This window comes from Balaenoptera borealis (assembly GCF_965194805.1).
Source record: "Balaenoptera borealis genome assembly, chromosome: 3".
NCBI lineage: Eukaryota > Metazoa > Chordata > Mammalia > Artiodactyla > Balaenopteridae > Balaenoptera > Balaenoptera borealis.
Window position 1 is genome coordinate 111339099 of NC_138866.1, and position 18471 is coordinate 111357569.

Sequence of the window (18471 nt, forward strand, 5' to 3'; positions counted from 1 at the left end):
CATGTCTGTTGGTTGGGGCAACTGCCTGTTTATGACCTGTTTAAAGAACATTCTTGGATTTGTAACTTTGAAACACTTGCCTGAGAAAGACAGGTGCTAACAGACATTCTTTGATCCTTAACGTGCTTCTCCAGGATTTGGAAAGAGCTGTCTATTTTGAAAGAAATGGGTAAAAAGAAGCATAAGGTAAATAATTCTCTTATCCAAGATTGAGGACCAGTCAGAGGAAACTGTGCAGGTAGTTTCTTGCTAGAACGCTCAAGGCCTTAGTTATTGGGGATGGGGGTGGGGTATCTTGAATGGGATATTCCACTTTGAAGTTGGTTTTATAAAAACATGCTGATAAAAATATAATTTGAAATAGATTTTTTGTCAATTTTAGAAAAGTTATTTTATGTGGCACTAAATGAATCTCCCAGCCATTAAAGTATCAGGATGGCTTCTAAAAAACGGTCTCTTGTCAATATTGTCTAGGTTTCCTTCTCCCCAGGCCCCTCTACCACTTCTCCCCACTCCCCGCCTCACCAAAACACAGGGCTTTGGAAGTAGGGAGAATAATGACTGAATGTGAATCCACTGTAGCGTATCTTGACAACCCACTCATTTTATGCTTTAAATATAGTTATTACTCATTCTTTGCATATTTGAAGTTTAAAGTGGCAATTAGCCCGGGGGACAAGGGAGAAAAAAAATATGACATGTTCTAGCTGCTTCACTGGTCCAGACTATAGGTCAGAGAAGATCTTGGATTTACCAGCCCAGTTGTAACATTGTATTCTGTTTTAAAAGTCAAGCCAAGGAAGTAGTAGGCGGCATAATCCTTTATCACCCTGTAAAGTTACAAAAATGTCTCAAGTATTTAGAGGTGTCTGGCTGTATGTCTATGAGATATGCATAATAGGCTGGTAGAAGTGTTTATTACATGCATGAAGGTTATAGGGTGTTGTCAACTTTAAACTTTTGTCTTGTAGGGAAGTGTGTTTACAAATCAGAATGATATAATCACCTGAAAAAGGTTTTCATTTTTGATTGGGAAAACTGTATTCTGTTTGTGCCATTTTTGTTGATTTTTGTCTCATCCTTTTGCTTGCATATACCCCATCTGTCTTTTTAAATCCTACTCATTAGCAATAGCTTATTATAATTATCCATCTGCTACCCTGGCTCCAATGAGCTGTAAGTGCTTCTTAATTTTACTGTACTTTTTGTGGCATTGATGTTGGTTTTGATCAAGAAAAGCCTTTTTTGCTAACTAGATTCAGAGCAGTGTGAGTTTGCAGTTATGTTTGTTTATTTTATAATCTCTGATCATCTTCCTTTTATCTAGAGAAAAGTCAGTGGGAGAAGAGGATGGGAGGGGTGAGGTGGGTACTGTATGACTTTAGATGATTCTTCTCTTCCAGCCTCCAGTAATTTGGTTCAGACCCTTACCTCCTCCCCCATTATAAGCTGATCTGTATTAACTGGCTGAGGAAAATTACTGAATTTTTACATTGTGCACCAATATAAGCTGAAATCTTAAACAAGTGATTTGGATATTTTCCAGGAAAATAATAAAATTATAGCTAAAGTTTATTTCAGCCCTAGTTGCTAACTGGTATATTACATTGATAACAATCTTTTTTGGTTTTCCTCTTTTAAGAACTCATTCTCAAAGGGAAAATATATATCATTTGTTTTTAGTTAGTTGTACCATGTAATATTGTTGCTTAGTTATTTTTTTCTTTTTAGCTTTCATTTACCTCCAAACGAATGGAAAATATGATACATAGTCAGTACTTGGAAAGATTTAAAGGATCAGTTTTGCTGCATTTTTGGTGCAACATCATTGGAATGTAGTTGTAATTTTTTCCAGTGGTAATTCCAGTGATTTGGCAGTATGGTTTTCCCATGGCAATAATATGTGAAATCTGGGATTTGCTTTTTTATCTTCATCTTTTGAATAACCACAGTATTCCCTTCACCCTTAAATGAAACAGACCTGACCCTGAGTTGTCAAAGTACAAACAAAGAAATTCCAGGTTTAGGACTTGTACTGGAGGGCTTTGCCTGTTACAAAGGTACAGTTTTTCAGAAACAGTGGATAGAGCAGAGGAGATGCAGCTGGTTTCACTGGGGAGCAGTTTGGTTCTTGGAGTGGTCATGAATTAATAACGGGAAAAGAGATGGCAATCTCAGAGGCATTCTGAACTTTTACTCTTCAAGGAAGTCTAGTTCATAAATTAGGCTTTTTATGAAAAGAGATTTTATTGAAGGGAAAACATCTGTTCATTGAAAGCCTTTAAAATCCACATTTTGACAACTTCAAGCACATTGCTACTTCCAGCTTGAGTAACACTTAAAACACATTTCCTTTTGAAAGTGCAAGATTTGCAAAAGAGACTTGTGCATTCTTTGGCCATTCTCAAATTGTGAGTTGAATGCTGGGTAATCGCTGCTGGCTCCTTAATCAGATTTAAAATTCTCAATCCTTCCTAGGTGTTTCTGCATACTTTATCTGAGTTGTTGTAGCTGTGTTATTACACCTTATTTGCCAGTTCTGTTTTTCTCTCTTGACGTTTTGGCAGCTCTAGCATTAAAACCCTTTCATTTGTAATTCAGTTATATTTTAGTAGTTATCATTTGGTATTATAGTGATTTGTTTTGTTTTGTTTTGTTTTTCTTTACACTGGTATGAAAGTGATGGTATTATAGTGATTCGTTATTTTGCCCTTTCATTGCCCAAAGACATTTTAAGGGTTAATTAAATCTTTATATTTTAATCTATAAAGCCCTTTGAGACTCTCCAATATAGAGATTCCTTAAAGCTATTCTTTTTTCTTTTTTTAATAAATTTATTTATTTATTTTTGACTGCATTGGGTCTTCATTGCTGCAATGCGGGCTTTCTCTAGTTGCGGTGAGCGGGGGCTACTCTTTGTTGCAGTGTGCGGGCTTCTCATTGCAGTGGCTTCTCTTGTTGTGGAGCACGGGTTCTAGGCGTGCGGGCTTCAGTAGTTGTGGCTCGCTGGCTCTAGAGCACAGGCTCAGTAGTTGTGGTGCATGGGCTTAGTTGCTTCGCCGCATGTGGGATCTTCCCAGACCAGGGCTTGAACCCGTGTCCCCTGCGTTGGCAGGCGGATTCTCAACCACTGCGTCACCAGGGAAGTCCCTAAAGCTATTCTTTTTTTTTGTTTTAAGAATTTTTTTAAAAAATTTATTTATTTATTTATTTATTTATGGCTGTGTTGGGTCTTCGTTTCTGCGCGAGGGCTTTCCCTAGTTGCGGCAAGTGGGGGCCACTCCTCATCGCGGTGCGCGGGCCTCTCATTATCGCGACCCCTCTTGTTGCGGAGCACAGACTCCAGACGCGCAGGCTCAGTAGTTGTGGCTCACGGGCCCAGTTGCTCCACGGCATGTGGGATCTTCCCAGACCAGGGCTCGAACCCGTGTCCCCTGCATTGGCAGGCAGACTCTCAAACACTGCGCCACCAGGGAAGCCCTGTTTTAAGAATTTTTAAAAATATTTATTTTATTTATTTATTTTTTTGGCTGCGTCGGGTCTTAGTTGTGGCACGCAGGGTCTTCGTTGAGGCATGCAGGATCTTTCGTTGAGGCGCGCAGGCTTCTCTCAAGTTGTGGCGCACGGGCTTTCTCTCTAGTTGTGATGTGCAGGTTTTCTCTCTCTAGTTGTGGCGCGCGGTGTCCAGAGCGCGTGGGCTCTGTAGTTGCAACTCGTTGAGGTGCGCGAGCTCAGTAGTTGTGGTGAGCGGGCTTTGTTGCCCCGCGGCATGTGGGATCTTAGTTCCCTGACCAGGGATTGAACCCACGTCCCCTGCATTGGAAGGTGGATGGATTCTTTACCACTGGACCACCAAGGAAGTCCCTCAGAAGCTGTTCTTAAATGCACTGTTTTTGTATCTGTCAGGCATATGTTTATGGCTCAAAGAAAAATTAGTAAATCCTTCATAATTTCTAGAATTAGTTTATGAATTTGTTATCTTTTGTTGTCATGATTAGATTTTATGGGTTCAGCTGTCTAATGAAGAATGCCAAGAATTGAATTTAATTCAGTAACAAGTAGGAAATTCCAAAACAGTGTAAAGATGTGCAGCTTTTTCAGCAGGAAGTGGTGATGTGTCACTGTTGATTTACTCCATAAATGGGGTTTCATTTACCACTTCCTATTCACAGAAGAGAAGAACCAAAGAAATCTGAAAACTTCTAGTCTGTCTTCTTTTTAGTATATCAGGTGTCCTTTCCTTTAAGGGCAAATAATATTTGCAGACCACTTGTTAGTCCACCTTTAAAAATAAAAAATCCCCCTTTTCTAATATTGGATTTAACAAAATTAACATATTTGGCTGCCAGTGCTCATTTCACACTGTTGTCAAAACGTCTTCTAAACTTACTTTTTTTTTTTTTTAAATTTACTTTTAATGTGTTTTTCCTTTTGAACTTTATAATGTTTTATCTTTAGCATTTTTAATGTTTATTTATTTATTTATTTTTGTCTGTGTTGGGTCTTCGTTTCTGTGCGAGGGCTTTCTCTAGTTGTGGCAAGCGGGGGCCACTCTTCGTTGCGGTGCGTGGGCCTCTCACTATCGCAGCCTCTCTTGTTGCGGAGCACAGGCTCCAGACGCGCCGGCTCAGTAGTTGTGGCTCACGGGCCTAGTTGCTCCGCGGCATGTGGGATCTTCCCAGACCAGGGCTCGAACCCGTGTTTCCTGCATTGGCAGGCAGATTCTCAACCACTGCGCCACCAGGGAAGTCCCCTCCTTTTGAACTTTAGATTTTCTAGTTCTCAAATAAGAAAACAGATAGTAAATTTGAATATAAGTGAATAAAATAAAAAATAGTTCTAAATATATGCAGTAAAGTTGGCACTTGGTGGAAATGTGCTTTTATGAACTTATAGAGTGTGTTTTTAAAAAAGAACAATGCCTTGAATGCCTCTCTTTCAATCTAAGTAACATTCTTAACTTTATTTCTACTTTTACACATTTTTTCCAAGTCCCTTCTTTATTTTGGAAAAAAGAAAGTTTAAAGCTTCAATCTATGACTCATATTTTATCCTATTTCATTAATCTGTTTTTCTAATTAGAGCTTTTAGCTAATTATCCTGAAGTCAGCTACTCTATAATTTTATTATTCTCCATGTTTAAAAGTCCACAGAAAAAACAAGCAAAATATGGTTGTCAAAGTTTCAAAACTGACAGGATCCATCTATACTGTATCTTCATTATTAATAATAAAAGTCTTGGGCTTCCCTGGTGGCGCAGTGGTTGAGAATCTGCCTGTTAATGCAGGGGACACGGGTTCGAGCCCTGGTCTGGGAAGATCCCACATGCCACGGAGCAACTGGGCCCGTGAGCCACAACTACTGAGCCTGCGCGTCTGGAGCCTGTGCCCCGCAACGGGAGGGGCCGCGATAGTGAAAGGCCCGCACACCGCGATGAAGAGCGGTCCCCGCACCGCGATGAAGAGTGGCCCCCGCTTGCCGCAACTAGAGAAAGCCCTCGCACGAACCGAAGACCCAACACAGCCAAAAATAAAAATAATAAATAAATAAATAAAGTAGCTATAAAAAAAAAAAAATTAAATAATAAAAGTCTTGAGTAAGGAAGTGAATGTACCATTTCTTTAAAGTGGATTTCAATATTTGAGAAACTTTTTTTCTATTCCTGGAGTATCTCTGAAATGTAAATAGAGAAACCATAAAACTCATATTCAGATAGCCTAAAATCACAGATGTTTTTTGTTCCCAAATGTACTTTTGAAACAAAGTACATTTTTTTCTTTTTAATTGTAAAAGTGCAGTGTTAAACTTATACTTCTTAAAGTGGGTCAAAGGGGATAGATGACCCGTGTTTTTTCCCCTCCTTGTGCAGCACTGGGGTAAACCCAGCTTTGGAATCTTACATTGCTATCATTCATTGAAAGGCTCAATATCCCAGAAATCGTGATTTTTTTTTTTTTTATGGCTCTCTTGACTTCAGCCAAATTGGACTTTTAGAAGAACATCAGTGGGAACCACATGTCTAAAACTTCAGTTGAAGGAAGGTCCCTACTGTTTCTCCACCCCTGATTTTCCTGGGCCAGGCAAGGAAAAGTGACCATGTGACCCAAGATAGAGAGCTGTGTGTGTGTGTGTTCTAACCTCCAGCACCCACAGAGCAAAAATAAATCAAGTCACAGCTTAGGCTGAAGGTCGAGACAACTCCCTGGCCCCCCAGAGTTAGTTCTGAAGGCCAGGAAAAGTCCTTCTTCGTACTCTTTTCCCACACTTCAGCAATGGTATCCTTTTACCCATTCATAAACCTGGGCAACCTCCCTGTTCTCTTGAAACAGAAAAGGTTTTGTTATTATATCTGTTGGCTGACTAATGTGACTTTGGTGTAAAAGAATTTTGTCCATCTGTTCGCTCTCCATGTTAAATCGTATCTAACTTGCGGAATGAAAGGAGGCCCAAGACTGCTCATTCCAAACTCCTTTTCCCTCTAAGGTCTGTTAACTGTGGACTTGGGCCAAGTTCAAAGTTTCTGTCCCTTTCTTTTGCTGGTCAAGCCCTCCCTCCAGGTCCACCACTGGTTTCTGAGAACTGTGATTGATAAGCAGTGCTTTGGGCATGTGCTTGGTTCATATCCCTCGCTAGAGCCTCACTGCCAGCCTCTGCCAGGTCTCGTTCCTGTGGGTCGCCCTGAACAATGCAGAAGCCTCAAGTATACTCCACCTTCTCTTCAGAGGTGTAGGGCAGACCCCTGCTCCCCGCAGCCGAAGCCTCTTCCCTGTCGCATTAGAGATGGAAAATCAGAGCTCCTTTGTTCCTCTCCCACGGTACCATTCCCAACGGTGACCACATGTGTATTCCTCCCTTGTCCTTGGCCCACATGGAAGCTCCTTTTCCTCCAGTTGGGGAAGGAAATGTCCTTGATACCCTTACTGGAAATCTGAGTGGCCAGCACTCCTTGCAGCCCCAAGCCACTCATCTGCCCCCTCACTTTCTGAGCTTGATCCCGTCTTTCTGTCACCCCGTAACTGGTCACCAAGGGCTCAGTCTGTTGAACTGAGCACCAAGGCCCTCTTGGTATTGAACAAGTTGGGGAGGGGGTGGTGCCTGTTTTTCCCTGGCCTGAATCTTCTCGGGTGCCTTTCATCTCTCAAATTTGGTTTGATTTTTCTCCTGCCATGAATAAATGTGTGCCTCCCTATGTCATTTTTCCAGTAATTAGCCATTGCTTTTAAAAAATGATGAACAGATTTAGGCATACAAAAGTATACCTAATAGAAAACACTCCCACGTTCATGTACCACCCCTCACTTTTAGAAATAATAAATAACAAGTAGAGTTGAAGTCCCTGTGAACCCCTGTCTAATCCCTCCTCTTCCGTTTCTCTCCAGAGGTAACAGCTATCCGGATTTTGTTGATAACCATTCTTGCGTATTTTTTTATATTTTAATTACACGTGGATGGATGTATAAATGATCCATACTGTTGTTTTTGGTATTGAAATTTTACAGAAATGGTTTGACTCTGTGTGCATGTCTGCAGTTGCTCTTTTCCCTGGACGTTGCTTTGAGCTTCATTCACGTTGATACACGTGACTCTTGTTCACTGCTCTCTAGTATTTCCTTATATACCAAGGTATCCTTGGCCTTGTATACCAGGGCATTCCTGTTGTTGCTAGTGCTTTGCTACGACCCGTAAAGAGGAGGCCTCCTCAGGGAGATGTGGACATTCTTGTATGCATCTCTTCAGGAAGGCCTGATCTTTAAATGCCAAAATTTGACGTTAACCCCGTTTTGAATTGGCCTTTGTGAATCTGGGTAAGTTGCTGCGTCTCCCTGAGCCTCAGTTTTCTTCAGCACAGGGGGAGGACTGGACTAAATGGTCACTAGAATTCTGTGGTTCCTTTCATCTTTCCCTCGGTGCCTCCTTATGCTGCATAATATGTATCAGTGATGAGCAACCGTTTAGCATGAGAATCAATTCAGAAAAAATAAAAATCTATTAGTGTGTGTGTGTGTGTGTGTGTGTGTGTGTGTTGTGTGTGTGCGTGTATGTATATATTTAAATTCAGAATGAAAAATGGTTTTGTGTCCCTTGCAAATGTTTTCTTACAACTTAGATTTCCTGTTTTATTGACTAGATAAATATTGAGAAACTGGCGCTTCTTTAAAGCCATCAAAAAATTAATGTCAGGGCATATTCAAGCAACATGGAAGCAATGATGGAGTCTTCTCTTGAGCATAGATGTTGGCTGTGCTGCCAGCCAGGTAGGCTGCATGCAGCCTGGTGGCTCATGGATTGCTCATGAGGTGGGATGACTCAGGGTTGTCATTTTGAACATGAATTATTATGTGCTGCCAAAAAATGATGCTTTCTAAAAGACTATTGAAATACAGGGGGCTTTGGACTTCCCTGGTGGCGCAGTGGTTAAGAATCCGCCTGCCAACGCAGGGGACACAGGTTCGAGCCCTGGTCCGGGAAGATCCCACATGCCGCAGAACAACTAAGCCCGTGCGCCACAACTACTGAGCCTGCGCTCTAGAGCCCGCGAGCCACAACTACTGAGCCCACATGCCACAACTACTGAAGCCCATGTACCTAGAGCCCTGCTCTGCAACAAGAGAAGCCACCACAATGAGAAGCCCTTGCACCGCAACGAAGAGTAGCCCCCGCTCGCCGCAACTAGAGAAAGCCCGTGCGTAGCAATGAAGACCCAACGCAGCCAAAGATAAATAAATAAATTTATTAAGAAAAAAGAAATACACGGGGCTTTTTGTGACCCTAAATGTAATCCTCTTCGGGAGCTATGTTTTTTGAGATTGTATAGTCCTTTTAAGGGGAGGAAAAAAAAAAATTGGTCCCTTACTGCTAGGATGAGCTTTGGTTCTTGCTGCTGCCGATGACTGCCTCCTCCTTTGCAGTCTCTAATCATCTGGGGCTAGAGCACAAGCCAGGTCTTTGGAGCTGTGGGCTTGGGAACTCTCCTAACAGTGAAGATCATGGTTTAACCCAGAGATGTTGTGGCAGCTACTTGGGTTGCTCGTTGTCCTTTTTTTCCTTCATGTTTTCTTTCTTGTTCATGGCTGAACATGAGGAGAAATTACCTTCAGAGAAGTACCGTAATTATCGTGAAATTTAATAACATTCATGCCAGAGTAGTAGTGATAGCTGTTAGCATCTCTCTGTTTCATGTAGCTATGAATATAAAATTTTATTAAATAAACTTGTATTATTCTAACAGATATTATGATTGATCCAACAGCTTTCCCCTCTCTCCTATTTTTACCAGGATCGGGGGAGTGACCCAGCTCCAGGGAGGGGCCTTGATTAATCTGAATTTAGGGATGGGTTTAGATTCATCCAATCTTGGTAACTGCCCGGGGCAGTGATTAGTTCAGGAGCTCAGTCTTGGCCCCCAGAACATGACATTCCCTTGGTTATAAATCCAGAAATGAGACATGAAGGAAAGGTTGCTGGAGGCTTTGGGGAAACATTTCCTCACTTTTAAGAGAGAGGCACAGGAAGATGATCTCTTTTCTTCTCAGTATTGCTGTTGTAGTCAGGAGCTGCTATCAGTCAGAGGATGAAATTGATACTCCCATGACGGCAGAGCCAAAGGAGGTGCAGAGAAATGAGCCAGAACTCCTGGACTGAGCCGTCTCTGAACCCCAGCTCACCACTGGGCTTGTCATATGAGTCAACAAATTACCTTAAGCTAGTTTGATTTGGAGTTTCTGTTATTTGCAGCAGAAAGCATCCTAATTGATATAATTATATTATCATTCTTTTTTTTTAAAATAAATAAATATTTATTTATTTATTTATGGCTGTGTTGGGTCTTCGTTGCTACGCGCGGGCTTTCTCTAGTTGCCGCGACTGGGGGCTACTCTTCATTGTGGTGCACGGGCTTCTCATCGCTGTGGCTTCTCTTGTGGAGCACGGGCTGTAGGTGCGCGGGCTTCAGTAGTTGTGGCACGTGGGCTCAGTAGTTGTGGCTCGCGGGCTCTAGAGCACAGGCTCAGTAGTTGTGGCGCACGGGCTTAGTTGCTCCGTGGCACGTGGGATCCTCCCGGACCAGGGCTCGAACCCGTGTCCCCTGCATTGGCAGGAGGATTCTTAACCACTGCACGGCCAGGGAAGTCCTATATTATCATTCTTATGACTGGTTATTCTTTTAATCCTGGAGTAGCCTCAGAAAGTTGTCTTTCCTTTATAGTAAGTATTAATGCACTATATATTCTACTGATATTATTGTCAAAACTAATTGTAATGTAGAGATCTTCATTTTCTTAGTGTCATAAGATTTCTCAGCATCCCTACTATTCTCACTAGAGTATGCTGACAAAACTTTGAACTTCCAAGGTTTTCTTAGCTCTCTCCACACTTAGTAGAATTTAACCTTTACTTAATTACACAGGGGTATTTAACCTTTCATTTAGGATCTACTGCATACATGTTTCTGTGTGCAACCTAACTGGCAAAGAGAGGATGGAACCCTTGCTTGATGTGAGAGCAATTCAGGACAGTATGTTAATAAACCCAGTAACACAGTATTGAATTGCTGTGCAAAAGCCAGGCCTGGAGGTAGGGATGGACAGGCCTGAGTGGAGAGGACCATGGGGTAGGGCGGCACCCTCAGAGAAGGCTGCCGATTGAGGTAGCCATGCACGGGCAGAGGGGAGGAGGTGCGGGGCCCAGTGAGAGAAACAGAGGCCGAAGTTGGAGAGAGGCTGGGAGGGTGGCGGCGTCGGGAGAGCGGTGCACCTGTGGGGAAGGCTGGATTGCCAGGCCGAGGAGGTTGGATCCATGGCTTCTTGAATAGGGAGGTGACATTACCACAGGGATTGTTGAAAGCTGTTCTCACAGTTGCGTGCAGGGGAATTAGACCAGCAAGAGATGTTGGCACAGCGCCCTGGGAGGCTATTACCATAATCCATGCATGAGGTGACGAGATCTGCCGGATAACAACATCTGAATGTGTAATATCTTACATCTGTGCGGAATTTCAGAGTTCCCACAGCACAATCAAGCACATTATTTAATTTATCTAATGAGATTCTCTCAACCTTTTCTATGGATGGGAATGTGGAGGTTCAGAACAGATAGGCAACCTCCTAAAAGTTGTTAATGACAGAACCCAACCTGCAATCTAGGTCTTTTGACTTCCAGGGCCAGGGCTTTTCAATAATAACATAAGTGATATTTCCCATTTTTAGTGAAATTCAAGTTGTGCTAATTTGACTGTGCTCTACAGCATTTGTCTGTCAGCTGGCTTCGGATAGCAGCATCAACCAAAGCTAAATACCAGTTCACAGCTCTTATAAAATGTTGAAAACCTCTGAATAGTGAACAGACGGTTAAGTATCACAGAGAATGGTAGAACCTCCTCCAATAACAGAAAGGTAATCCTTCTAACAAATACAAAAAACAAAAGGCTGGGTCAGTAGAAAGTTTCCTCAATGTCTCACATGAATGGAGAGTAACTGAGACTTAAGGGCGCCTCAAAATGGCTTTGTTGAATGAAGGTGGAAAAGTTGCCCATGACTCCTGACTACAGGTAAAAACAACCTTGAAAGAACCGGAGTTACATCTTAATAAAATAGAATAAGGAAAAGTATTCATTTGGCAGGCGTTTTGATAGACATCATCTTTTACTTAAAATGTGAATGAACTATTAAAAGATGGAATGTTGGATGACTTTAGTCTTCCAGTTAAGAAAGTTATTTTCTGGAGATACAGTAAGTATTTTGAAAGTCATGAATTTTTCTTCTTTTTTACTGTGCTAAAAAAACCCCATACACACACATAAAATAAAGTTTACCATCTTAACCGTTTTTTCAGTGATCAGTGCAGTAATATTAAGTATATTCACATTGTTGTGAAATAGATCTCCAGAACTTTTTCATCTTGCAAATCTGAAACTTTATGCCCATTAAACAACAGCTCTCCTTCCCCGCCCCCTCCCTTCAGCTCTTCATAACCACCATTCTATTTTCTGTTTCTGTGAATTTGGAAAATTGTGAATTTTTAAAAAATGTTAACATCACGAAACATTTATTTCTTGCTTACCACGTGTTGGGCATTGTTCTTGATGTGAAGACCAAAAAGAGATAAAGGCTAGAGAGAATCCCTAGAGGGTCTTTGTTACACTGGATTTGGAGATATATAAAAAGATAAATCACAATAAAAATCATTGTGTGTTAAATCTTAAATGAATGATGGCCACAGTGAATTCTGTGTGATGCTGACAATAATATTTGTGCTGTGTTGCTCAGTTTTGCTTCAGTGACTGCAGACCCTGCAATACTGAGGTACCTTAGAGGAGGAAATGTGAGCCAGATAACCTGGGGGTATTGGGTATGAGATTGTATTTGTTAACATTACATGGTTATTAGTGAAGGGAAAGAATAAGAAGCTGTTCTGCTGGATTAGCTTGGGTGTGATTGTTGCGTATTTCAAGATTCACAAGCATACGTGAAAAGGTTCCCTGGGGGAAAAGTGCCACGCAGAGAAGAAGGGGCAAATCCACTTGGTTTATGCCTTTGCCATATATGAAGCTGGAGCCGGCAAGCAGCCTTTTTGGGCGTTGTCAATGTTAATATGTAGAAATACTGTAATAATGTAGCCGTTGAAGGCTTTTCTCCCTCGAAATAGCTGCAGTTAATGTTTCAGTCACTTTAGAGGATGCATAATAGACGTTTTCTTGAAATGTCTTAGAAACCACTTTAAGGGGTTCTGTAGAGAATGTGAAGGAGTAGAAACATCTGAAACAAAGCTGAGTAGCCAGATGATGAGGATTTAGCAAATTGCAACTGAGCTGTATTCACTAACTGGTCCCTTCACAAAGAGCAGCAGCCTGTTCCTGTTAAATGGTAGAGGACGCTTATATTTGTCAGGGACTTTGTGGTTCTTTGTAGCTGAAATTGCTGAGTAAGTTTTGAGCTACCATAGTGGGGGGAAATAGGTGAGGGAGGGGTTGAACTGTTGAGTGCTGGAGCCACAAATGACTTTCACATGCTACCTGTCAGGCTGGTTGAGTGCTTCTTAGCTTTGGCTTCAGGTTGGAATCACTTGGGGAGCTTTTGAAATTACTAGTGCGCAGATCCCATCCTTGACCAGTTCAGTCAGAATCTCAGAATTTGGGGAAGGGAGCAGGCCTAGTCATGAGTATTTTTATTTTTCTTTTAAGTTCTTGAGGTAATTCTAAAGTGCAGCCAGGGCTAAAAGCCCTTTTAGCTATTTTAGCACTAGCCAGAAAGATGCAGGGAACATTTATTAACACGTATGTAAAGTACTTGCTAACTGTATAAAATAAATATGCAGGCTTTCTCATCCCTGCCTTCAGATAGGTGGGTTTTGTTTTGTTTTTTCTTTCTTTTAGCCAGTTGCAGATTCTAAAGAAGCAAATGGAAGGAGGTGGAAATAAAACAAAAAGAGGCCTCACGGCCTTCTTTAGGGAAGGACGGGGCACAAGGGGTGGGTAGGAAGCTTTGTTTATCTGTATTTCAGGAAGTGGAAAATATGGCATGTTCTCCATCTATCTAAATTATGTACCTTTGAGGGATGTGTTCCATTTGTGTCAAAATAATGAGGCATATAATACATTTCATTTAACATGTGTGAGAATTCTTTGCAGAGTAATTAGCATTCCTTTCTTCAGGCTGTATTCAGAGGAAACATACCATTCACACCCTCTCTGTGTTCACATTTTCCAGTGCGTTGGAGAGCTTTTTTTCAAAAGAAATCTTTGTCCTTTTCCTAATAAGACTTGGATTATATTTGAAGAAATTTAGCATGTCTTTCTTTCTTTTTCTGGCAGGAATTGATTTTAAAATCAGAACGATAGAACTAGATGGAAAGAAAATCAAGCTTCAGATATGGTAAGTAAAAAAAAAATATATGCACACAGCATTTCTACCTTAATCAGGAATTGAAAGTGGGAATTAAAAGGTGAATTGTGGTAAATTAGAGGTATCGTTCGGTAGCTAAAACTTCTTTATCAGAACCAAGGGGAAATGGGTAGGTATTCAAAGGTAACTTCACCAGGAGTGGGATGGTGAGCATAATATCACTAAGTCTCACAGCCAGGAGAAATTTGAGAGCTCATTCTTCCAAAATGCTAATTTTATAGGGGAGGAAACTAAATTCTAAAGCGTGTCAGTTATTTTTCCATTGTAGTTGTTGCAGCTGTGAAATCAGATAAGGCAAAGTAGTCAAGTGGTAGGAACCCCAAAGTTCCTACCCCAAAGTGCTGATCTGGAGTCCAGCCTCTAAATTAAAGACTTGGAGTTATTTGCTTCCCTCCTTAGGGACTACTTGTCCTCATTTGTAAATTCATTGGTCAGACTGACTGATGACATCTGAGTTCCCTTCCAGCTCTGATATTTTCTCATTTATTTGCATATTTCTTCTCCTTAAATAAAAAATGGGGAGCACTGCACTGGGGAATAAGGAAGGGAAAGGGCATGCCTGTCATCTCTCATGTTACAATATGCAAGGCAAAGATCTCTTTACGATCAGCCAACTCCGACTGGTTAATTCCTCAAAACTTTGTCACACTACAATGAATAAACAGGGTTCCTGCAGATTGCCTGGTTGAATATTTTTGGCTTGAACTCAAACTCTTAGATTTTTTTTTTTTAACCTCCTTAATTGCTTTCAGCGTAGGGCCTTCCATGGAACCACGTAGATTTGGAGCCTTGAGGAAGGTTTTTGATGATGTTTACTGACCTAATGTGTGACAGTAACAGCAGGAAACAAAGCTTAGAAATTTAGAGCATCATAGACTTAAGAAGGAAGCAGGGCAAAATTATAAAGTAATACATATATATCAGCTTTTTCCATAGGCTGTTTTTCTTCTTTGAATTTCAGAACCGGGATAGAACTAGAACCTTATACTGAAATCCGCCAGCCTTTCTTTGATAGGAAACTGGGACTTAGAGTGGTTAAATTCATCTGAAGGCATATGTCTGGGATAGTGATGGAGCTGGGACAACTACCCAAATCTCCTGGAACCTTGTGTCAGCTTCATGTATTAGCCTTGTATAGAGGTTCCCCGTATACTTCACTGGAAAACATTGTGTAGGTCACCACAAGCTACTCTTCTCATCTATTGGTATTTAATAAGAGTCAAATATTTTAAAGAAAAAAAATTTTTTTTAAGGGGGAAGCAAAGAGAATCTCTGACTCTGTGCTGTACAGTCCTGATCATAGCAATAAGGAATGTTTCTAGGAGCCTGTGGGTAATCAGCTAATTAGAACCCCATGGCACTATTTATCAGTCCTCTTGGCAGCAAAGTAGTCTCCATTCAATCTTCATGGCCTGCATTTAGGATGGTAGGGTTTCTCCTCCATCCTTGCTGCAGAGCTGGTTCTAAATCAAGTAGCATGTTAGAATCAAAATATGGTTATTCTGGGCTTCCCTGGTGGCGCAGTGATTGAGAATCTGCCTGCCAATTCAGGGGACATGGGTTCGAGCCCTGGTCCGGGAAGATCCCACATGCCGCAGAGCAACTAGGCCCGTGAGCCACAACTACTGAGCCTGCGCGTCTGGAGCCTGTGCTCCGCAACAAGAGAGGCCGCGCCAGTGAGAGGCCCGCGCACCGCGATGAAGAGTGGCCCCCGCTTGCCGCAACTAGAGAAAGCCCTCGCACAGAAATGAAGACCCAACACAGCCAAAAATAAAATTAATTAATTAATTAATTAAAAAACTTATTTTTCGCTGCGGTGCGCGGGCTTCTCGTTGGGGTGGCTTCTCTTGTTGTAGAGCGCGAAGAGTAGCTCCCGCTCACCGCATCTAGAGAAGCCCGCGCGCAGCAACGAAGACCCAACGCAGCCAAAAATAAATAAATAGATAAATAAAATATGGTTAGTCTGCTCAACGGTGTTTGGCTCCTGTTTTCCTCATGATTTGTTTGCTGAGTCCTAAACAAGTGCCTGTGTATCTAATCCTGATCAGTGAGAGGATGGCAGGATAAGATGATGGTAGTGTGAGGCCAGGGCCTGCACTAAACAGCCAAGGCCTAGAATGCTTGAGTCTCATTCAAGGGTATGAGCTATTTAGCGGCAGAACTGGGACCACAGCCCACCTGAGCCTGTTTCCTCTTCTGTAGAACAAGGATGATGGTAATACCACCACACTGGGCTGTGGTGGGCATCATTTGAGCACCATGTGAAAGTATTTTATGTAAGGTATACATTTTATGTAAGGTATACATAAATGGTAAGGTATTTATTAATGTTTTAAATTTACTATATTTCCCTTAGGCCTTTATCTCATTTGGGTTTGGTATGTGTTAGATTTTTAGTATATTTCCACAAATGCTTCTTTTTTAGTGTATTTCCACAAATGCTTTTTTTTTCTTTTAGGAATATTTATTTTTCCCAGATATCAAGGAAATTTGACTTCCTTTATAGGGGTTGCTTTGGTAATGTAATTCGAAATGTTGGCATTTTTCAGAATGTATTTAGATGGTACGTCATCCTCCAAAAAAGCAAGAATAAATGCAAGTTGATGTAATTTTGAGGTATTGTTCATATTTTGAAGTCTTTGTCAACAATTGTGTGTTGAACTCCACGGTCTCATTTAATCACGGGCTCTAGGGCTGAAAAAGTTCTTGAGGAGACCCATTTTAGTGTGCTCTGCTGAGCAGAATTTACATGGTAGTAAGTCCAGTCCAACTGCTTGCTTTGTACAGAAATCAGACTTTCAGTCAAGAGAGCAAAATGCCTGAATCATTGGGCATTTATAAAAAGGATTAGAACTGCCTCTAGTAGTCCAAGAAGTTAGAACTATTCTCTATTCTGTTCCTCATCTGACTGGCGAACACAACATTGCCAGTTCCTAGCAGGACCATGCATTTTCCTGTGGCTGCTTTTGTCATCAAGGTCCAAGTTTTTCACCCAAGTCATTGTGAGCTCCCGACAGGCTTCCAGAGGCACAACAGGCTCCCTTTGTGTCTCGTTCCCCATCTCCCTGAAACCACTGCATTTGTGAGCAGACCACAATTATATCTCCTACAGCTTCGAGTGTCTCCTCAGCGATACTGGTGATGACTTTGCAAACCACTCTCTCCTTTGTTTCACATTTTAGGGACACGGCGGGTCAGGAAAGATTTCGAACCATCACAACAGCATACTATAGAGGAGCTATGGTGAGTGTGTTTTAGGCTTTTGTGGAAGTAAAACATGAATGTTCATTCGTCAAGTTTGTAGGATTCAAGCTAGAGTCTAGTACATTGGAGAAAATAGATTTTTTGATGTGCAAACAAGACATTTAAAGGGGATTTTACGTTTTGTGTTTAGTAGCTGTGTACCCTGCCATTGGTCTTCATTATATTAATCACGTAATTAGCTTGGAGATGTCTTAGAACTCCTCCACACATTCTGAGTGATCGTATATTTTTGTGCTTTGTCCTTTTATTAATACCTTTGCCAAATCTTAGCAGACCACAAGCTCTGTGACTAAATACTCATTTCTTGCACCCTCTCCCCATTCAGCCCTGCCACCATCATCCCTTATCTCTCACCAGGTCCACAACATCCACTCCTATTGGCTCATCTCTCTGGAGTCTCCTCCACCAGCATTCTGCCAGCTGGCCAGGAAGTAGCCAAATGATCTGTGACTCTCTGAGGCTTAGAATCTGGTGAATCTTGACTACCAGGTCCTTCTGTGCTATATCCTAGCCTTATCCTTGTTATCATAACCTCATCACTTGGCTCATTTCCGTCCTAAGATGCTTCATCTATACAACCCATTATATTGTTGGCTCAGGGTAGATTCTGTGTGGTGCTGTGAGTACAGTGGTGAATAAGACGACTTAGAAGCTGAGCTCTACTGAACCAAGCCTAAAACGTCTGACCCAGAACAGGGCTTTATCTCTGGCTTTTAGGTCTAAGCCAGGTATAACTTGGAGCTTTAAATGATGATGAAACCCAGTATGCTCAGAGAGTCTTGGAAGGTTGAACAGTTGAGATCATGTAAGCCCAGCCTAGTAGACTCTGGGGTGCCAGCTGCCAACTTACCCAGCTCATTGCATGAAAGACCATTGTGCTCCTGAGAGTGGTGTGGACGTGACGGAGCTGTAGGGGTCTTAGCTGTCCCTTTGCCGCAGGAAGGTGCGATCTGAATCCACAGATCCCTCTATTAATATGCTGCTCTCCCTTCCTCCTCCACTGCCACTCACCCTCCAGTATTTGAGTGCCAATGGCATCCCCACACAGAAGTTGGGGATTCCTTTTGGGAATTCCTTTTTGAAGCTCTACCACCTTGGGACTCTATACCACTAACCATTTTATATGTATGTGTTCTCCACCCTATAATACTTTGAAGATTGTAAAAGGTCATCCTTTTAAGAAGGGCAGTTGTCAGCTGCTCTCTACTTTGCTTAGATTGGAATCAAAGGGAAGGGACTTACCTTGTGTGGAGAAGTTTGTTTGTTGTTTATTTCCTCCAGAAAGGATTTTGGGGGTAAATAAGAACAT

At 41.7% G+C, this 18471-nt stretch overlaps 1 protein-coding gene and 1 long non-coding RNA gene across 3 annotated transcripts in view; one reads left to right on the forward strand and one right to left on the reverse strand.

Moving 5' to 3' along the window:
• The window catches only part of RAB8B (RAB8B, member RAS oncogene family), a 70366-nt gene that overhangs the window by 35274 nt on the left and 16621 nt on the right, over positions 1-18471 (forward strand). Inside the window, exons 2-3 of the mRNA XM_082383528.1 lie at positions 13808-13868; positions 17081-17141. Coding sequence (XP_082239654.1) covers positions 13808-13868; positions 17081-17141 — 122 coding nt within the window. The remainder of the gene's footprint in view (positions 1-13807; positions 13869-17080; positions 17142-18471) is intronic.
• LOC309624851 overlaps positions 1-18471 on the reverse strand; it is a 205651-nt gene that overhangs the window by 24132 nt on the left and 163048 nt on the right. The window lies entirely within an intron of this gene.